Source organism: Hypanus sabinus, chromosome 28 (assembly GCF_030144855.1).
Source record: "Hypanus sabinus isolate sHypSab1 chromosome 28, sHypSab1.hap1, whole genome shotgun sequence".
In the NCBI taxonomy this organism is placed as follows: Eukaryota; Metazoa; Chordata; class Chondrichthyes; order Myliobatiformes; family Dasyatidae; genus Hypanus; species Hypanus sabinus.
In genome coordinates this window covers 33,136,226-33,159,407 of record NC_082733.1, presented here as the reverse complement: position 1 = coordinate 33,159,407, position 23,182 = coordinate 33,136,226, and the positions used below count along the sequence as shown (strand labels likewise).

Genomic DNA, 23,182 nt, shown 5'->3' with positions numbered 1-23,182 from the left:
ACTGGTTACTCTTTTCCATAGATGCTGTCTGACCTGCTAAATTCCACCAGCATTGTGTGCGCGCTGCCTGAATTTCCAGCATCTGCAGATTTTCTTGCGTTTGTGAATTACACAGATTATACAACATCAGCAACACATCACAAAAAGAAGCATAATCTTACTTTAACTACCTCACTGATTCACCCAATCAGAGAAAACCCTTTGTGTTCCACACAATGTCTGCCCCACCTACTCTACAATCTAGACGAACCGGTTTCTCATTTTCCCAATTCTGGTGAAGGAATCTGAACCTGTTTCTCTTTCCACAGATGCTGCCTGACCTCCAATGTCCCCACCATCTTTCCAATATCCCTAGTGTTTTACTTTCCTGTTATTGAATGGTAACTGATCCAAGAAAAGATGATGTTGAGTTTTCAGGAAAAAAATATTGAATTAAGTAGATGTAGCAAGAGTGCCGAACAAGTTTCACCATAGTTCCTTCAATGGTCCTTGTTTCAAGTGGTCAGAAATTAATCTTAGAGACCATCAGTCATTGAGACATACAAATCAGAAACAGGCTCTTCATGTTCATGCTGCCCACTCATAATTTATCTATACTAATCCCACTTACTAACACTTCTGCAAGCATTCATCCAAATACTTAAAAGTTATGAGAGTACATGCTTCCACCAGGAATGGAGTTTCAGATTACAACCACCATGAAAATATTCTTCCTCACATCTCCTCTAATCATGAAACCTATGTCCCACCAGTTTGAGATTTGTGTACCAAAAACCTGAAGGAGTTAAGGACCCCTTTGTGTCCTTGCAAATGCAGGTACGATTAAATTTATGTTGTGTGTATTTCAATATATTTGTACATATCCACCCATCTCCAATATATTATGCAACTTACATCTGACTTGTTTTCTACCTTCTGCATTTCTGACGTTTTTTAAGTCCTTGAAACTTTAAATCTGTTTCCTTTTGGGCAGGTGCTGTTTGACCTACTTGGTGTTTTCACCTGTTTCTTTTTATTTTCATCCTGCGTTTGTGTGTGAATGCATATTGCATGTGCACACATCTGAAAGGTTGACATCCAGGAATGTGAAGCTGTTCATCCTTTCTATTGCTGACCCCTTGATAAGGACTGGTGTGTGTTCTCCTGACATTTCAATCCCTCTGACTTCAATCAAGGAATTTTTGTTTCTTTCAAATCCTTCTCCAGTCTAGTCTCCATAAACCTTCACCGCCTTAGCAATCAAGAACCAATCTCTGCCCATAATACACCCTTATTAATCAAGAACCTATCAACATCCATTTCAAATATATCCACTGACTTGGCCTCCACAGCGTCTGTGGCAAAGAATTCCACAGGTTCACCACCCTCTGGTTGGAGAATTCCCCTTCATCGCAGTTCTAAAAGCTGTCCCTTTATTCTGAGGCTATAGCCTTGGATCCTGGACTTTCCTACTCATGGAAGTATCTTTTCAACATCGACCCTATCCAGGACTTTCCAGCTAATATGTCTATGAGCTACTGTGATATTAGCATTGCTCTTGACAGTCCGTATTTCTTCAGCTTTACGCTTGAGAGCGAGAGAGAGAGAGGTTGTCTCTTGCACGGTACACATCCTTCGACTGTCAGTATACCTTCAGCTTCACACTTAAGAGAGAGCGAAAGAGATTGTGTGTGTGTGTGTATGTGTTCTCACGTGTTCATATATACATGTGCCTTTGTGTGTGCATGCACATACACGTGTGTGTGTGTGCATAAACGTATCTGTATACATGTGCATGTGTGTATCTCTGTTTACATATGTGTGCCTTTGTGTGTACATGTGCTTTAGTGTATGTGTGTGTCTGCAGTCTTGTGTGCCCATGTCAATGTATGAAGGTATACATATGTACTTATATATAGGATCATGGAAGAAAGGCACCATGTTGCAGATTCTAGTTAATAAGAGCCACCTAGCCCATTATCGCTGGGTACATACCCCTGTAGGACACAGCTCTTCAAGTACACATCCAAGTACTGTTGAAATGTGCTGAATATTTCTGCCTCCCTATCCATTCTGGCAGGGAATTCCAGACGCCTATAATTTCTGAAAATACTTAACCTCCATGTAACCCTCTGATTTTAGCTCTCATCCTCACACTCCATTATAGTTTTTTGACCCCTCAACAAAGAAAAAATGTTCCTTCCTATTAACTGTATCTGGGTCCCTCATCATTTCATATGTCTCAATTCAGTCTGTCATAAAGTCTTACGTTCTAAAGAAAATAACACCAGCTTATCCAATCTTTCCTCAATGGTATAACTTTTCAGTCCTGGCAACATCAACTTAACTCTCCTTGCATCCCCTTGTGTGGAATCACATCTCTTTAATGTGGTGAACAGGGGGCTACACCATCCTCAAGCTGTAGCCTAATTAGCTCTATGCAGTGTAACCTTCCTCATGTAATGACCAATCTGTAGGAGGAACTCAGTTGGTTGAGCAACATCTGCGGGAGAAAGGAATCATCGATGTTTTGCGCTGAGACTTGAAATGTTGGCAATTTCTTTTTCCCCACAGATGCTCCTCAACCTGCTGAGTTCTTCCAGTAGATTGTTGAGCTAGATTCCTGCATTTGCAGTCTCCCATAATCCTATACCTTGGCTGGTACAGGAAATTATCTCATCTTAACCACCTTGTTGACTCATCCTGATGTATTTAAGCACAGAAAAGTGTGTGTGTGTGTGTGTGTGTGTGTGTGTGTGTGTGTGTGTGTATGTGAGAGTCATACACCAGTCCTCGTAGAGGGATCAGAAGTGGAGATAGTGAGCAACTTCAAGTCCTTGGGTCTCAATATCTCTGACGACCTAATCTGGACCCAATATAGCAATGCAACCATAGAGGAGGCAAGACAATGGCTATCTTTCATTAGGAGTTTGAGGAGATTTGGTATGTCACAAAGATACTCACAAATTTCTACAGATGTACTGTGGTGAGCATTCTAACTGGCTGCATTATCAACTGGTGGGGGGAGGGGGCTACTGCACAGGATTGGAGTAAGCTGCAGAGAGTTGTAAAATTAGTCAGCTCCATCATGGGCACTAGCCTCCGTAGTATCCAGGACATCTTAAAGGAGTGATGCCTCAAAAAGGTGGCATCCATCATTAAGGACATCCACCACTCAGGACATGCCCTCATCTTGTTGCTACCATCAGGAAGGAGGTACTGAAGCCTGAAGGCACACACTCAACAGTTCAGGAATAGCTTCTTCCCCTCTGTCATCTGACTTCTGAGCGGACACTGAATCCATGAACACTACCTCACTAATTTTTTATTTCCATATTTTTGCACAACTTATTTAACTATATTTTTCCTGTAATTCACATTTTCCCTCTCTATTATTATATTGCTGCTGCAATGTTAACAAATTAAACCTGATTCTGATTCTGATTCTGATGGATAATACAGGAAGCTGTGCAGCCTGGACTTTCTCTCCTTGAAACTCAGCGAGCTGACTCACTGACCTTCTGGAGAGTGTGAGGAAGTAGCACCTCACTCTTGCCAAACACTGGCCCATGATCCTTGGTGGTAAGGTGTTCAAGTTTAGTCCGTAGTTCTTGTTCCTCCTCAGAAACCATCCGGAATGTTCCTGTCTGCTAAAGAAAGGGACGGACCGATTACAATATTTTCATTTCATTTTCATTTTCAATTTTTTTGTTGATTTAAGAGAATAAGGATAAATACAAGTCAGAGGAGAGGTCATCTCAAATACATATTTCAATAATAGTACAAACAGAGAAAAGAATATACACTGTCAGAATCATATATAGCATTAAGCTAATATAAAGAGAAAAAAAGAACCACATCTCCTCTTAACAATTCATAGGAAAAAAAACTCAAATATTTTAGTAATGAAATTATAAGCAGCTAAACATAGCAGGTGGATGGTAGTTCATCACTGGAGAGATTAGAACACACATTGACATGAACTAAAGATAAAAGGGCTACCTTTTGAAAAAATGTATTTTCCTCACCAATTTGCCCTTATGATAATTTATGTAACTATGTCACCTGGTGATAGATCAGAGTAAGCCCTCTACATTCTATCGTGTTATCTATTAATAATTTGGAATATCAAAACAAAATTATGTGGATTTTTTTGCATACTTACAATCTCAGCCATTTTTCTCAGAATGTCCAATCTGTTTTAAATGCTGAAAGAATAAACAAAATAGTATTAGCCAGCAGTAGGAGTGCAAGAAAATGAACAGGTTTTTAATTCCTCAAAAACACAAGAGATTCTGCAGATGATGATAATCCAGAGTAACAGACAAAAGTGCTGGTGGAACTCAATAAGTCAGGCAGCATCTGTGGAGAGGAATAAACTGTCAATGTTTCAGTTCAAGACCCTTCATCAGAAGGAAAGGAAAGGGGGAAGAATCTACAATAAGGGGGGTAGGGGAAGGAATACAAGTTGGCAGATGATTTGTCTCAGCCCAAAACATTGACTCTGATTTTTTCCCATAGACGTCGCCTGGCTTGCTGAGTTTCTCAAGCATTTTTTGTGTGTTGCTTGAATTTTCAGCATCTGCAGATTTTCTCTTCTTTGTCTTTAACTCCTTAAACCTGCTTCACTATTAATAAAGTTGTGGGTAATCTGCATTTCCTGTTCTATTGATAGTCACTAGCTGAAATGCTAACTTTATTTTATACTCCAAAGGTGCTGCCCAGCTTGCTGAGAATCTGTAGCAACTTTCCTGATTTCAAACAACCAGTGTTTTACACTCAGTAGCCAGTTTATTAGGTCATCATTAATGCAAAAATCTAATTAGCCAATCATATAACAGCAACTCTTTACATAAAAGCAAACAGACAGGTTCAAGAGGTTCAATTAATGTTCAGACCAAACATCGTAATAGGGAAGAACTGTGATCTGAGTGACTTTGACCATGGAATGATGGTGCCAGACAGGGTGGTTTGAGAATCTCAGAAAATGCTGCTGTCCTGGGATTTTCATGCACAACAGTCTCCAGAGTTTACAGAGAATCATAAGATTAAAAAAAACAGTAAAACTTGAGAGGCCAGAGGAGAATGGCCAGACAGATTCAAGCTCAACTCAAATAACCACGTGTTGCAACATCTCTGAATGCAAAACACATCAAACCTTGAAGTGGATGGGCTACTGCAGCAGAATGACCGCAAACATATATTCTGTACAGGAGGTACCTAATTAAGTGGCCATAGAGCACACTTTTTACTGTTAAATCAACGTGTTTAACCTGAATATTCCCTTCCTACTTTTAGCTTTAAAAACTATTTAATCTCAGCAGACAATGGAGAAAGGAAAACAACAAATTGCTCCTGTAACTCTTCTATGGGAGCAGAATGAAACTAAAGAGATATAGTACCCCAGAAGAGGGACTTCAAACGTGTGCATATATAGTGGTTAGACTGGGTTTACTCGCACAGGAATCTTAACAATGGAGCCTTTGCCGGTAACTTCATAAATCAAATGGTGTAGCCATTAAATGCTGGCAATTATCTAGTTCCCATTGTTTCAATAATGCACCATAGATGTTTGAAACAGTGGCAAAATTCAAGCCTTGTGGTGTGACGGCATCTGTTTTGTTGGCAAAATCATCAGAAGGAGAATTAGACAAAATGCCCATTTTGATTCCAGTTGGTTACATTGTAGCACATCCAGGTATGGGTTCGAACCAGACCTTGGGTACTGCCTGTGTGCAGTTTTCATGTTCTCCCTGTGACTTTGTGGGGTTCCTCCAGGTTCTCCCTTTTTCTCCCCATCCTAAAAAGTGCTAGCACACTGGTTAGTTAGTCACTAACCATGCCTGTAAATTACCCCTGCTATGAGGGTGTGTGGTAGAATCAGGGAGAACTGATGAGAATGGGGGGAGAAATAAAATGAAATACTTCTCCAGCCCTTGACCTCTCCCATCCACCTGGCTTCACCTATCACCTTCCAGCTAGCCTCTTTCCCCTCCACCCACTACTTTTTCTGCCATCTTTCCCCTTCATTCTCAATCCTGAAGAAGGTTCACAGCCCAAAACGTCAACTGTCTGTTCACTTCCATTGATGATGCCTGACCTGCTGAGTTCCTCCAGCATTTTGGGTGTGTAGCTCTGGATTTCCAGCTTCTGCAGACTTTCCCATCTTTTTAATTAAGTTAATGTTGAATTGAGTAAAAGTGGTTGTAGGTCAGTACAGAATCGATGGGCTGAAGGGCCTCTTTCTGTGCTGATCTTTCAATGATTCTGTGTCATTCATTTTGAATCTTGGAGTGTATGTCTAGACATCTGAGCCTTTCACTTAATACAAAGAATATTTGTATAATCCCATGGTGGGAGGACAAGACAGTATAGGTTTAAGGTGAGAAGGAGTTTTAAAAGGGATCTGAGTTTTTTTTTTATACAGAATGTTGATATCTGGAATTTGATGGTAGAGACATTGACAGAATCAATTAAGAAGCATTTAGACAGACACTTAGATAGGCAAGGAATAGAAGAACAGTCATAATATGGACAGATGGGATCAGTGTAGATGGGTGAGAAAGGTCAGCAACAACATAGTGGGCTAATGGGCCCATTTCTGTGCTGTATAACTTTGTGGGTCTATGATACCTACTCAGTTATAAAAGGCTATGATGCTTATATTCATATCAAGTCTGTTGTAAAGCCAGTCTGCTGTAAACTTCAAACTGTCCCTGAAGAACCATCTGGAGGAAAAGTTAGTTAAATTAAGACACAATGGATTTTTTATCAAGCCAACCCACTGGGAATGGGCTAAAGTGACTGTAATGGAACCTAATGCAAAGAAAGCTTTTCAACCATGTGATGAGTACAGCCGATGGTGAACAGTAATCATTACCTGCTTCACAGGACATCGATGCAGAGTTGACAGGAGGTAAATTTGACTAAAAACTAGATCTGTCACATACAAGTGCTCAGTTGAATGTGGGCAAGGAATAATCCCCATAAGAACCTGTATTTGTATAAAAACATCTGTAACTACAGTTAGAAACAAATCTCTGAAGCTCCTTCAAGATACAATAGACACAATACTTCAAGGTATAGATCAGTGTCTATGCAATCAGGACAACCTAATGGCCATAAACACTAAATAACTAAATCTTTAAAAGTTAACATGATCAGGTTTCTGTCAGAGTAGTACTGCAAAGCTCAGTAGAATTAACTGTACATATGTACAAGAAGCAATAAAGATTGAAGTCATGAAGTCATCATTGAAACATGCAGTGAAATGCATTGCTTGCATTAGTATTTTATCTTGGGCTATAGAATGCAACCAGTCAATGAACAAATGGAAATAATTATGAAGGCAAGTAAATACAAAAACTTTGCAGAACTTAGCTCATTCTTAGGTATGGTAAGGTAGGGTGCAAAGTTAATGATGATTTCAAACGTCAAAGTTGAGGTGCTACATTTTGGTAGGACTAATGAAAATAGGACATACTTGGTAAATAGTAGGGCATTAAGGAATGCAGTAGAACAGAGTGATCTAGGAATAATGGTGCATAGTTCCCTGAAGGTGGAATCTTATGAGGATAGGGTGGTGAAGAAGGCTTTTGGTATGCTGGCCTTTATAAATCGGAGCATTGAGTATAGGAGTTGGGATATAATGTTAAAATTGTACAAGGCATTGGTGAGGCCAAATTTGGAGTATTGTGTACAGTTCTGGTCACCAAATTATAGGAAAGATGTCAACAAAATAGAGAAAGTACAGAGAAGGTTTACTAGAATGTTACCTGGGTTTCAGCACCTAAGTTACAGAGAAAGGTTGAACAAGTTAGGTCTTTAGTCTTTGGAACGTAGAAGGTTGAGGGAGGACTTGATAGACGTATTTAAGATTATGAGGAGGACAGATAGAGTTGACATGGATAGGCTTTTTCCATTGAGAGTAGGGGAGATTCAAACAAGAGGACATGAGTTGAGAGTTAGGGGGCAAAGTTTTAGGGGTAGCATGAGGAGGAACTTCTTTACTGAGAGAGTGGTAACTGTGTGGAATGAGCTTTCAGTAGAAGTGGTAGAGGCAGGTTCGATATTGTCATTTAAAAAAAATTGGATAGGTAAATGGACAGGAAATGAATGGAGGGTTATGGCCTGAGTGCAGGTTGGTGGGACTAGGTGAGAGTAAGCGTTCGGCACGGACTAGAAGGGCCGAGATGGCCTGTTTCCATGCCGTAATTGTTATATGGTTATAAAGTTCAAGGTAAATTTTATTATCGAGGTACCTATATGTCACTACATACAACCCTGAGATTCATTTTCCTGTGAACATACTCAGCAAATCTATAAGATAGTAACTATAACAGGAGCAATCAAAGATCAACCAGGGTGCAGAAGCCAACAAACTGTGCAACTGCAAATATAAATAAATAGCAATAAATAATGAGAACATGAGATAAAGGGTCCTTAAAGTGAGATTATTGGCTGTGGGACATCTCAATGGATGGGTAAGTGAGTGTAGTTGACCCCTTTGTTCAAGAGCCTGAGGCGTAGTAACTGTTCTTGAACCTTATGGTGTGAGTCCTGAGGCTCTTGGAGCTTCTACCTGATGGCAGCACCAAGAAGAGAACATGACCTGGGTGGTGGGGATCTCTGATGATGGATGCTGCTTTCTTATGACAGCATTTCATGTAGGTGTGCACAATGATTGGGAGGGCTTTACCATAAAGTACGGGTTGGAATCTACTACCTTTGTAGGATTTTTGGTTCAAAGGCATTGGTGTTTTCATATCATGCTGTGATGCAGCCAGTCAATATACTCTCCACTACACATCTGTAAAAATTTGTCAAAGTTTTAGATGTGATACCAAATCTCCACAGACTTCTAGGGAAGTAGAGGCATCGATGCTAAATTAGCATCAGCTAATGAAGCAAGACTGAGAATGAAACTGAGACGATGAACAGGAAAAGACAACGGAATTGTGTAGGGAGAGTACACCATCAAAGAGCTGAGATCCATTTTCGTACGATTTGTCAGTAGAGTTAGTGTTGGATAATTATCCTCACTTCTGTTCATTTCTATTTGAATGCATCATGAAGCATAAAAGATAAGCATAAATGCAAAAGATTCAACAGATACTGGAAATTTTGAGTAACAAACACAAAATGCTGGAGGAACTCAGCAGGTTAGGTAGCATCTATGGATGGACATAAAATGTCGATAGGCTGAAACCCTTTATCAGGGTTCTTCATAAGAATAAGCACATTTATTTTCAGCATGCCAACGAAAACTAGTGGTATTCATTTAATGTTTAGATTTTCTTTTCAGCTGCAGTGTAGGCTTTGTTTCCTGTTTGAGAGTTTTAGCTAATGGCCCTATTTGGCCTAGCATTTATTGTTTATTTTCCCTTTAACACTGTTTGCAATAAAGTTTTGTGAACTGCCAACCTACTTCAGTGTCTCTCACTCCGCACTTGGGCCGTGTCTGAACCTGGTAACAATAGGAGAGAATTAGGCCATTTGGCCCATCGAGTCTGCTCCACCATTTCATTATGGCTCATCAATTTCCCTCTCAGCCCCAATCTCCTGCCTTCTCCCCATAACCCTTCATGATCTGACTAATCATGAATCTACCAACCACTACCTGAAATGTACCCAATGACTTGGTCTCCACAGCCACCTGTGTGGCATTGAATTGCACAGATCCACCACTCTTTGGATAAAGAAACCCCTCCTCATCCGAGTTCTAAATTGTGAGGCTGTGTCACAGAGTCATAGAGAAGTACAGCACAGAAACAGGCCCTTTAGCCCATCTAGTCCAAACTAAAACCATTTAAACTGTCTACTTCCATTGACCTGCACCAGGACCATAGCCATCCATATCCCTACTATCCAGGTTCCTATCCAAACTTCTCTTACATGTTGAAATCAAACTCACATGCACCACTCATGCTGGCAGCTAATTCCACACTCTCACCACCCTCTGAGTGAAAAAGTTTCCACTCATGTCCCCTTTAAGCTTCTGACCTCTCACTCTTAACCCATGACCTCTAGTTGTAGTCCCACCTGACCTCAGTGAAAAAATCCTGCTTGCATTCTCTCTCTCTATACCCCTCATGGTTTTGTATACCTTTGTGATTGTGGACTCCCCACCACAGGAAACATCGTCTCTGCATCTGCTCTGTTGATGTCTTTCCACTAAGTTTCAATGAGATCTCCCCTCATTTTTCTGAATTCCAGAGGGGAGAGGTCCAGAGCCATCAAATGTTCCATGCAATAAGCCTTTCAATCTCTGAACCATTTTCGTGAGCCTCCTTTGACTCCTCTCCAATGTCAGCACAATGTTTCTTAGATAAGGGGCCCGAAACTGCTCACAGTACTCCAAGTGAGGCTTCACTATTGCTTTATGAAGCCTCAATGGTACATCCTTGCTTTTCCGTTCTAGCCCTCTCAAAATGAATGCAAACATTGCATTTGCTTTCCTCACCACATACTCAATCTGCAAATTAACCTTTAGGGAATCCTGCACGAGGACTCCCAAGTACCTTTCCACCTCAGATTTTTGTATTTTCTCTCCATTTAGAAAATAGTCTGCTCTTTTATTTCTTCTACCAAAGTGCATGAACATATACTCCCTGTCACTGTATTTCATCTGGCACCTCTTTGCCCTTCTTCCTAATCTGTCCAAGTCCTTCAGCAGCCTCTCTGCTTCCTCAACACTGCCTGCCCCTGCACCCCTCTTCATATCATCTGCAAATTTGGTGGCAAACCATCAATTCTATCATCCAAGTCATTGACATAAAATGTAAAAAGAAGTGGTCCCAACACAGACCCCTGTGGAACCCTACCAGTCACCGGCTGCCAACCAGAAATGGCTCCTTTTATTCCCATACCTTGTCTCCTGCTGATCAGCCAATGGCCTATCCATGCTAGTATCTTAATGGTAATAGCATGGGCTCTTAGCTTGTTAAGTAGCCTCATATGTGGCACCTTGTGAAAGGACTACTGAAAATCCAAGGATACAACATCCACCTATTCTCCTTTGTCTATTCTGCTTTTTATTCTTTCAAAGAATTCCACCAGATTTGTCAGATAGGATTTTTCCTCAAGGAAACCATGTTGACAAGTATCCCAAAGCCACATCCTTTGCAATCGACTCCAACATCTCCCCAGGCTAATTGGCCTATAATTTCCTTTGTTCTGCCTCTCTCCCTTCTTGACATTTCCTGAACCATGCAGGAATCTATTGATTCTTGAAAGATCATTACTAATGCCTACATGAACTCTTTAGCCACCTCTTTCAGAACCCTGAGGTGTACACCATCTGGTCTACGTGATTTATCTACCTTCAGACCTTTCAGTTTCCCAAGCACCTTCTTCCCTGTAAAAGCAACTTTACTCACTTCTGCCTCCCGACACTCCCAAACTTCCAGCGCACTGCTAGTGTCTTCCACAGTAAAGAATGAGTCAAAATATTTACTCAGTTCATCTGCCACTTCCTTGTCCCTCATTAGTACTTCTCCAGCTTCATTTTACTGCAGTCCAATATCTACTCTTGCCTCTCTTTTACTCTTTATATATCTGAAGAAACTTTTGGTATCTTCTTTAATAAGATTGACTAGTTTACATTCATATTCCATCTTTTCCCTATTTATCACTTTCTTAGTTGTCTTCTGTTGTCTTTATAAAAGATTGCTAATCCTCTAACTTCCCATTAATTTTTGCTCCATTATTTGCCCTGTATTTGGCTTTTATTTTGGCCTTGACTTCTCTTGTCAACCACAATTATGTCAACTTGTCTTTAGAATACTACTTCTTCTTCTTTGGGATACATCTGTCCTGTGCTTTCCAAATTGCTCCCAGAAGCTCCAGCCATTGTTGCTGAGCCGTCATCCCTGCTAGTGTCCCCCTTCCAATCATCTTTTGCCAACTATTCTCTCATGTATCTGTAATTCCCTTTGCTCCACTGTAACACTGATACAACTGATTTAAGCTTCTTCCTCTCAAATTGCAGAGTGAACACCATCATATTATGATCACTGCTCCCCCAACGTTTCCTTTACCTTGTTTTCCTTTACCTGTCTAATCATTTCTGGTTCATTGCACAGCACCCAATCCAGAATAGCTGATTCCCTAGTGGGTTCAACCACAAGCTGCTTTAAAAAGCCTTCTTTTAGGCATTCTACAAATGCTCCCTCTTGAGATCCAGCACCAACCTGATTTTCCCAAATGAACCTACATATTGAAATCCCCCATGGCTATTGTAACGTTGTCCTTTTGATATGTATTTTCTATCAGGATCTCCTCACCATTCCTATGTCAGTGGTACTAATATGTACCAAGGCTTCTGGCTGCTCTTCCTCCCCCTTTAGAATGCCATAGACCTAGTACCTGGGAGACAATGTACTATCAGGGTGTCTCTATCACATCCACAGAATCTTGTCTTTATTCCTCCAACTATGGGATCTCCCATCACCACTGCAGTCCTCTTCACCTCTCCTCTCCTCTGAGCCACAGCACCAGACTCAGTGCCAGAGACCTGGTTGCTGTGGTTCCCTCCGGTAGGTCATCCCCCTCAACAGTATCTAAAATGTAAAGAAATACTTTTGAGTAAAGTAATAAATAATATTGAGATCATGAGTTGTAGAGCCCTTGAAAGTGATCCACGGGGGAGTGAAGTTATCCATGCTGTTTCAGGAGCCTGATGGTTGAAGAGTATTAACTGTTCCTGAACCTGGTGATGTACGACTTGAGGCCACCTCCTAATGACAATAGCATGACGGGAGCAGTGCCTGGATGGTTGGGATCTTTAATGATGGATGCTGGTTTCTTGTGGAAGCGTTCCTTGTAGATGTGCTCAATGGTGGGATGAGCTTTTCCCGTGATGCACTGGGCTGTATTCCATACCAGGTACTGCTGCAACCATTCAGGCTACTCTCCTCTGTGCGTCAATAGAAGTGCGTTGAAGTTTTAGATCCCATGCCAAATCTGCGCAAACTTCTAAGTAAGTAGAGGTGCTGCTGTACCTTCCTTGTGCAAAAGCCTCCAGCTTTTGAGGGGAAACCTCCCAAAATAGTGAATATTGTATGACAGGATTCCTGGGAAGTAGCGTGGGGCATTTTGCTACATCAATGGAACTCAGTAAATGCAAGTTGCTGTTGTTGTTGCACATGTTTTGGCTTTGCTCTGAATCAGAATCAGGTTTAATATCACCCACATTCATTGTGAAAGTTGCTGTTAAGTGGCATTCCAATACATAATAATGAAATCTGTGAATTACAGTATACATATAATAGTTAAATTAAGTAAGTCGTGCAAAAGAGTAGTGAGGTGGTATTCATGGATTCAGTGACCATTTGGAAATCTGCTGGCAGAAAGGGAAGTAGGAGGCCCTGTCCACAATGACTTTGTTATTCTTGGTGGCTATAGAGGTACAATTAGCCTGTGTTTCATAATAGCGTACTTACCAAGCTCTGTGCTCTTTAAAACCTGTGAAGTGTTGTTTTACTCTGTGCTTTGAGATTCATTGTCTGATTCTTGTCTGAATGTCCCATCTCTCGGTTTCCTCAGGAAATATGCTCATTCCCACAACTAGACAATCAGGAACTCTGCAAGTGTCTCATATTATTAAAGCTTATTGGCAGCTCTCAAAGAAATCATTAAAGAACAGATCTTCCTGTTTTGACAGGAAATAAAACTCGGAACAGCAGAATGCCATTTAATACGATATCATTTTTGAAATGATGTTAATTGTACACACTATCAAAACAGCCCTAAACCAGCAAATGATGAATTATTCATTTCATATTGAGATTACATATACAAGTAAACTACGTTTAGAATATAAAGTACTTTAATACAGGGAAGAAACAGAGGACACAACTACCTTGACAATAGCACAAGGGATTCTCCAGATGCTGGAAATTTTGAGCAACAATCACAAAATGCTGGAGGAACACAGCAAGTCAGGCAGCATCTATGGAAGGGGATAAACAGTTAATACTTTGGGATGAAACTTCTCATCAAGACTTGAAAAAAAGGGTCAGAAGCCAAAATAAGAAGGTGGGGGGAGGGATAGGTGTATGAGCTGACAGGTGGTAGGTCAAACCAGGTGAGTGGGTGGGTGAATGAAGTCAGAAGCAGGCAGCTGATAGGTGGAAGAGGTAAAGGGTTGAAGAAGATGGAAGCTGATAGGAGAGGTCAGTGGAGCATGGATGAAAGGGGAGGGAGGAGCCAAAGGGAGCTGATGGATAGGTAAGAAGTAGAGAAAGGGTGAGAGGGTAACCAGAATGGGGAATGGAAAATGAGAGAAGGGGGAGGGGCAATAAATTACTGGAAGTTAGAGAAAGCAATGTTCATGCCATCCCATTGGAAACTGCTGAGATGGGATAGGAGGTATATGACAATGTTTCTGGGAAGCACATTTTGCCACATGAAAGGAATTTTAGATGCAAGTTATTGTTGCAGAGTGAGTTTGAACATTCTCACTGAAACACTGCAATCTCATCATGAGTTTTCATTACAGTTGTTTCATTATATGTCATTATGAGGTTCTGTTATAACAGCCTCTCTGAAATGTCATGCCTCCTTATCATTGGTTAGGATCCTCTCCCTGACTGGTTATGCTCTGTCCACAGTGGTTATAGAGGCACAATTAGCAGCTGTTTCCTGCTGCTGCCTGTAATGAGTTTGTAAGCTTTTCCCATGAATGTATTGGTTTCATCCGGGTGCTCCGGTTTCCTCCCACATTCTAAAAATATACGAGTTAGTAGATCAGTTGATCATTATAAATTGTCCCGTGATTAGGCTAGGATTAAATTAAGAATTGCTGGGTGAAGAGTCCTGATGAAGGGTCTTGGCCCAAAATGTCGACTGTTTACTCTTTTCGATAGATGCCACCTGGCCTGTTGAGTTCCTTCGGCATTTTGTGTCTGCTGCTTTGGATTTCCAGCATCCACAGATTTTCTCATGTTTGTGATTCATTCTCTGATCCTGGTCTTGACAACAATGTTCCGATCCTCCAAGCAAGCTTTCACTACAGTCCATTCCCGATTCTGTTCAACTTCAAGCCCAACCTAGACATGAGCTAAGACAAGATAGTCATCACCCACCAGGTGAGTTCATCTGGGGGGAAATTCCTAGCGGTTCTAGGGGCCCAGATACACTTCATCTATCCATCGGCATCCAAGAAACATTGGGATAAATGACTGAAAAGATACAGGATGCATATTGATGTGTCCTACCCCAAGGGTGAGTTATAACATTCTCGTTGACTCATTGCAGTCTCATTATGAGTTTTCATTATGATACTGTCCCTACAACATCACACGGTCATTATGAGGTTCTGTTCTACATTCCCATAATGAGAGTGAAACATTACACCATGATAACATTGGTTAGAATATTCCCTCTACTTCATTTCTCCATACTACTTCCTATAGTTGCTGCCTGGCATCTATATCTTTCAGAGGATAGGTCCTGGGCCCAGCACATAAGTGCAACTATGAAGAAAGCACAGCAGCAACTCTACTTTCTTAGATGCGCGTGAAGATACCTAAAATTTTGATGGACTTCTATAGATGAGATAGTGGAAAGTATATTGACTGGTTGCATCATGGCCTGGTATGGAAACACTGATGCCCTTGAATGGAAGATCCCACAAAAATAGTGGATACAGCCCAGTCCGCCATGAGTAAAGTTCTCCCCACTATTGAGCACACCTACACGGAGCACTGTTGCAGGAAAGCAGCATCCATCTTCAAGCTCTCCAGCCAGGCCATGCTCTTTCCTTGCTGCTGCCATCAGAAAGAAGATACAGGAGCCTCAGGCTCCATACCACAAGGTTCAGGAATAGTAATTACCTCTTAGACATCATGCACTTGAAACAAAGGATAAATTCACTCAACTTGACTCACCCCATCACTGAACTGTTCTCACAACCTATGGACTCACTTTCAAGGACGCTTCATCTCAGGTTTTTGTTATTTATTGTTTATTTATTTATTTGTTTGTTTATTTATTTTTATTTTGAATTTGGACAGTTGTCTTTTGCACGTTGGTTGTTTGTAAATCCTGTTGGAGATGGTCTTTCATTGATTCTATTGTTTTTCTTGTATTTACTGTGTATGCTTGAAAGTAAATGAGTACCAGTTTTGTATATGGTACGTTCTTTGACAATAAATTTACTTTGAACTTTAACCTATGAAATGGGGGAGGAACTCAACGGCCGAAGTTTGGGCTGATGAAGGGTACCTTAAAGGAGACTTGATAGGCAACGCTTCCACACAGAGGGTGGTGGTTATTAAATGTTAATTATTAAAGGTTAGTATTATTTTTCACATGTACATTGAAACACATAGTTACATGGTTGGTTTAGAGGGAAATGGGCCAAACGGGTAAACGGGAGATACCTTGGTATGCAATAACAAATTGGCCCAAAGACTCTGTTCCTGAGCTGTGTAATTCTGTGACTAGTGTACAACAATCAAAATCAGTTTCAGTATTAGGCTTATTATCACTGACTTAAGTTATGAAATTTGTAGTTTTGCAGCAGCGGTACAGAGCAAAACATAAATAATGACTAAAAAAGTGAGCAAGAAGTGTGGAGGTGTTCGAGATCTGTTCAGAATTCTACTGGCGAATGGAAAGAAGCTTCTCCTAAAATGCTGAGTGTGTGTCTTCCTTCAGGCTGCTGTACCTCCTCCCTGATGGCAGTAATGAGAAGAGCTCATGTCCTGGATGGTGACGGTGCTTAATAATGAACGCTGCCTTTCTGAGGCTTTGCCTATTAAAGATGTCTTTGAGGGTGAGGAAGCTAGTGCCCAGGATGGAACTAGATGTGTTTGGAACCCTCTACACCTTTTACCGATTCAGCAGATTGGCGCTTCCAGATCAGATGGTGATGCGCCAATTAGAATGCTCTGTTGAAGTTTGCTAAAGCTCCCTCAAACAGCATCCTGATAGCAACCAGATGAATTTTGATAATGTCAATTGGACAATAAATATTGCTTAGAATTCTGAGGACATCTCTTCTAACTCTCCTTCAAAATGGTGCCCTGTGATGTTTTATACCTGTCCAACATTTTAGTTTAATGTCTCACCTGACGAATGGAACTTAGAGCAGTGCTGCACCTCAACAATATTGCAGTGGGACATTGGACTAACTCACTGAATAGGACTTGAACTATGAGCCTGCTGGCTTTGAAACAAAATTACTATCAACTGAACCAAGGCAGGGTTTGCACTTGCAGAGACATACCTGAGCAGGAATCGGCACTCAGGAGAGAAGAGATGGATGGAAATCTAGCAGAGAGGGAAGTGTGAGGACAGGTCTGTAACCAGAAGCCCTGCTGCCCAGGCAGCTACACAAAGACACTCAGTGTTTTAAGGATTACCATGTAATCTTGTAAAATACGATTAGGCCACACAAACGCGCCACACAGCAAATCAGAGTGGCCGAACACTGCTAATCAGTACAGAGTGATGCTGTGATACTGAGAACTGAATGAAGCAGATTGCTTGATTTTTCTCTTAAGGAAACATTCCACGTGCTCTGTTTTATGTCATAAATATAAGTTGAAATGCCTCAGTGTGCAGCCTGGTTCACTCCCAGCAAGTAAACCGTGTCAGCTGTGGTGAACTTGACAAACACAGATACAGATGATTTCACTTGTCAATAAATTAAACACTGAAGATTGTGATCTCAGGCTAATCACCAGAATACGTAAAGTGGATAGCATTTTTTATTTATTGAGATGTAATGTGGAGTAGGCCCTTCCTGCCCTTTGAGCCGTGCCACCCAGGAACCCCTGATTTTACTCTAGCATAATTATAGGACAATTTACAATGACCAATTAGTCTACGAATCGGTGGTAGTCTTTGGACTGTGTGAGGAACTGGAGTACCCAGAGGAAACCCAGGCTGTCATGGGAAGAACGTACTAACTCCTTATAGGCGGCAGCGGGAATTGAACCTGGGCTGCTGGATCTGTAAAACGTTGTGTTAACCAGTATGCTCCCTACTGTACTGACACTTGGAGTAGTAGGAATACGAAACACCATGCCACAGGAGAGGAGTGATGAGGAACTGAGTGTAGCAAGGAATAATTGTTTCAGGAGAAGGTTAAAGGATATGGTGACATGACTGAAGCAGGGTAAAATCAGACCAGACCAGAGGCAATAGTTTATCACAGCCTAGAATTCCAATGCTACCCCAGCCATACAATTGGCAGTGACTGATGAATTTTACTAAGGGATACCAGCTTTTATTTTAAATTCAGATTCAATTAATTGGTTTACTTTAAATTTCATAACTGCCGTAAAGGATTTAAACTGATGCTTCAAGATCAATTGCCCAAGCCTCGACATACTGCTGCTGTAAATTAGCCAATGAATGACCATATCCTCTGCAAAACATTCCTAATTTCCCTTTGCAATTAACCTTATCTGGCCCAAGTCCTTGTCATAAAATAGAAGATGGTGCCAAAAATTCCCAACTATATTGGCCAACCGGGAATACCTCTGGACCTGCCTTTGATCTGAGCCTCTAATGTGTAAAGTTCAATTCCATTTCCGAAATGCTTCTCAAACGATAATTTGTCAGGAACAAATTTGTGAAAGGGATATAAGAAACTGCAGATTAATTCCTGGTCACTGTCTTTGGAAACGTATGTTTTATTTTGTCAGAAGTTCCTCTCAAAACACTGTCTGAAATAAATAATCAATAAGGATTTTTGTATCTGCTCTTAAATTACTTATTCAGCTTGTAATCCTGATTTCTCTGAATTTCAGTAATTTTAGACTGCATTGTAACCTATCTGGATGTCTGGCTGCATCTTCCTGTCCTTTCTGATTTGGATTCAAGATTCAAAGTGCATTTCTTATCAAAGTACGTATGCTGCATACAATTTTGACTTCATCTTCCCACAGACAGCCACAAAAACAAAGAAAACCATGGAACCAGTTTAAAGAAAAATATCAAACCCTCAACGTGCAAAAGAAGGAACCTATCATGGAAACAGAAAAAAAAAACAAGCAAAAAAACACAGAATACAAAGCAACAAATCATAAAGACATGGAAAGAGACCAAGACCAGGTGTGCTCACTTCAGCTCAGTTCAGTTCAATGGAAATGAAGTAAAAAAAATACCATTTAATTCTGACTTAAACTCAAGTATAGATTATTTCTCTGTTTGGATAATGTTTAAATAAATGTCTGCCATTTTGAAATTCAAAGACATTTTTATTGCTTTGTTGTTTTTTAGGGGGAACCCCACTATTCCATCTCATAGAGTCATAGAGTAATAGACCAATAGTGCATGGATACAGATTCTTTGGCCCATCAGTACATGCTGACACATCTAGTTGGTCCTAGTTTCCTGCACTCAGCCTATATTCCTCTAAGCCCCATTTCTTCATCTACATATCCTGGTGTTCTTAATTGATAATATTGTACCAGCCTCAACCTCTTCCACTGGCACCTCATTCCATGAGCGAACCCCTCTCTGAATGAAAAGGTTGTCACTCACACCACTTTTAACCTTTCTCTTCTCACCCTGAAACTATGTGGCCTGGTTTTGAAGTCTCCTCCCCTGGGGTAAAGTCAATTTCCATCACCTTATCTGTGCTTCTCGTCATTTTAAACACTTCTTTAAGTTCACCACCCATTCTCCTCCAATCCAAGGAATAAAGACATAGGGATTTTTGGTGCTTAGAAACTTTTAATGTCTTAGTTAGAAATTTTGTCGCTTAATTATTTGAAGGGAAAACTCCCTATCCTATCTTGACCATCAGGTAAATTGGGATGGGCAACCAGCATCCTTGACTCTGATATCAACAGGACAAGAATTAAGTCCTTTTTATAAAACTGATGTTTTTATTTAGTTTGCCAAGCAACACTCTGAGAGACTCTTATCCCATAGCAATCTAATTAATAGTTCCATGTCTCTCAAACTTAGTTTTAAATCAGCATATAATCCCATCCCTGATCGCTTGGGTGAAAGTGATAGTGAGCTGACTCTTGAACCAATGGAGTCCTACTGGTAATGGTACTCCTGTAACAATGTTGAATGTGGAGTTACGATGGTACAATACTGGGCAAAGGTTACACACACACACACACACACACTAGTTAGGGTGCCTAGAACTTTTGCCCAGCACTGTAAAAAATTTATGTATTGCACTATACCGCTGCCACGAAAAAAAAACAAATTTCATGACATATGTGAGTGATGATAAACCTGATTCTGACCTGGGTCTCTATTGTGGACTGAGTGTGGGAAGGGGGCAGGGAGAGGGGAATCATGGTTGGGAAAAGGGGAAGGGAGAGGGGAGGGAGTGGGAAGCACCAGGAAGACATTCTGTAATGATCAATAAACCAATTGTTTGGAATTAAATGGCCTTGCTTGGTGTCTTGGGGCTGGGTGAGTCTGCACCCACGCCTCTGCTTCTCCATCTCTGCCACCTGTCCCACACCCTTTCCTCGTTATTCCAAACATCCTTTGCTCATGCCTGATTTACAAACTTGCTCTCTGCTCCACATCGACAAATACAGTACTGTGCAGAAGTCTTAGGCACCCTAGCTATATATGTATTTGTGCCTGAGATTTCTGCTCTGTACTGTATATCAATAAACAGTATCTATGTGTGTTGGCAGGGGTGGGGGGGGGGGAGAGGTAATGCTTATTTTTCCGGTCAAAATTCCCTTCCTGTTATTGGATTTGAGTCCAAGAAGATAACAGTTTCTTCATCCCACTGATGTTGCTGGATCTGCTTTCATCTGATTGTTTGCTGCTCCAGAATCAAGCACCAACAGTTCTTGTGTATCCATTTTACGACTATGTATGATGAGAATGGGAACCTGTAGGCGGCGATGTCCCCTTTTGTCCTTATCTTTCTTGGTGAGTGAGGTAGTGAATTTGGAAGGTAACATTAAAGCAACTAGGCAAGTAACAGTAAATACAAGAGATAGAGCAGATGCTGGAAATCCAGAATAACACAGGCAAAATGCTGGAAGAATTTAGCAGGTCAGGCAGCATCTATGGAAAGCAATAAAGAGTTCACATTTCGGGCTGGGTTCTGATGAATGGTCTTGGCCCAATATGTCAACCGTTTATTCTTTCCATTGATGCTGCCTGACATGCTGAGTTCCTCCAGCATTTTGTACGTGATGCTCTAGGCAAGTAACTATATTTTGTAGTGGGCATGCACTACAGCCATGAATTGACTATATGGAGAAAGTAAATGCCAGCATAATGTGATGTCAAGTATATTAAATATTGCCAAGTTAGTGTACTTGAATATTACATTATCATAAAGTGCATCAATTTAAGATAATCATAAAAAGAATTAAGGGGAAGATTTTAGAAGATCCTTTGCATGGAAGGTGATTTAAAATGTGGAATTGTGACAGTTCACAGTTGGTTTTAGTAATTCAGTTTGTAACTGCCATCAAGAAGAAGGTAGAGCAGCCTTAGGTCCCAAACCATCAGGTTCAGGAACAGTTATTACCCTACAACCATCAGGTTGCTGAACCAACATGGATAACTTCACTCAACTCAAACCTGAACTGATTGCACAACCTATGCACTCACTTTCAACAACTCTACAACTCACGTTCTCAGTATTCATTATTATTATTATTATTATTTTTTGTTTTTTGTCTTTGCAGTTTGTCTTCTTTTGCATGTTGATTGTTTGTCAGTCTTTGTGTGTAGTTTTTCACTGATTCTACTGTATTTCTTTGTTCTATTCTGAATGCCTGTAAGAAAATGAATCTCAGAAATAACACATGGTGACATACATGTACTTTGAAAACTGAACTTTGAACTCTGTTTCTTGAATATCCTTAATATTAGTCACTCTACAATTCATTTGCTAAGCTCTGGAAACACCTGAATTATTTTGCCAACTATGTCTTCTTCCATCTTTAAAATATTCCTTAAAACTATCATTTTGACCCAGGCTGTTAACTATCTTCCCAGACACCTCCTTGCAATGCTCAGTATCAAAGTTTGTTCGAAATAAATGGAAGTGTTTATTGTTGGTACTGAATTGGCTCATTTAAACAGTAAAGCAAGAATGGATAGAGTGATCTAGCAGAAGAATAAGATGACACTATGTTTATCACACAATGAAGAAAACTGGCATGTGTTTATTGGAATAAGTTGGTTGTTTTTTTGCATATATACAAGACAAGGATGATGTGTTACTTTCAATCCCATGGTAAGTCCTGTATTATGCCTACTTCGAGTAATTCCCTCCATCAGAGCCTTATTATGAGGGGAGTTGAGTTCAGATCATCCTGGGTACCCAGCATAATTATCCACAACTCTGTCATTGTTCTCTTGTTGTTACCCTGATCTAAATCCCTACATAAATTCCTAGTCCTCTCTTCTCGGCGTTGCTTGCCTCTGATTTTGGATCTGCATTGAATGTTTTCACAGACTCCAGACCTTGTTGTCTCCTGTGCCCCCTTCAACAATCTCTCTTCAACAATGCTCATCTTTTTAAAGCTGGGCTCCCATATTCTGTGGAACACTTATAAGATGCTGGAGGAACTCAGCAAGTCAGCACCATCCATGGAGGCAAATAAACAGTTAACATTTTAGGCTGAGACCCTTTACCACAGGGTTTCCCAACCTGGGTGTCCCTGATCCCTTGCTTAATCGCATAAAAATGTTGGATACCCTTGCTTTATCAAGATGCTACCTGACTTGCTGAGTTTCTCCAACATTTGTATGTGTTACTCAAAATATCTTGTGTTCTTGAATCTCTTGTGTTCCCACGTTCCGAGTTGATGTTCCTCAAGCCATCTCCAGCTTGACTTCAGCTTAAAGAAATATTTTCACTTCTCTTTCTTGAGAAATGATTGGATGACTGATTGCTGCCTTGAAACTTTAATTCTGCTTACACCTCCACAGATGCTGAGTATTTCCAGCATTTTCTGTTTTTATTACAGGATTCAGGCATTCATAGTATTTATCTGACAGCAACAAATTCCTCTTAACACCCCTGAGGTACATTTTCATGTTCAGTTTCCATATTCGTCTGCCAATGTTGCAAAGGACAGGAAAAATTTTCAGTTACGAAGCACTTCAGCACAACTCCTTGGGTATTGAGTCCTATCGATCATAGCAGGACTGAATACGATAAATTAAATTTGACTGCCTCTTGACATGCACAATTTATACTCATACACACAGAGGTGCACATAGTTAGTGTAATTAATGA

At 40.6% G+C, this 23,182-nt stretch overlaps 1 protein-coding gene across 1 annotated transcript in view; it reads right to left on the bottom strand.

Annotated features, from left to right (window-relative positions):
* rlbp1b (retinaldehyde binding protein 1b) overlaps positions 1-23,182 on the bottom strand; it is a 72,724-nt gene that overhangs the window by 18,229 nt on the left and 31,313 nt on the right. Inside the window, exons 2-3 of the mRNA XM_059952479.1 lie at positions 4,145-4,187; positions 3,498-3,629 (exon numbers count right to left, since the gene is read on the bottom strand). Of these exons, the coding sequence (XP_059808462.1) occupies positions 3,498-3,629; positions 4,145-4,156 (144 nt within the window). The 5' untranslated portion in view covers positions 4,157-4,187. The remainder of the gene's footprint in view (positions 1-3,497; positions 3,630-4,144; positions 4,188-23,182) is intronic.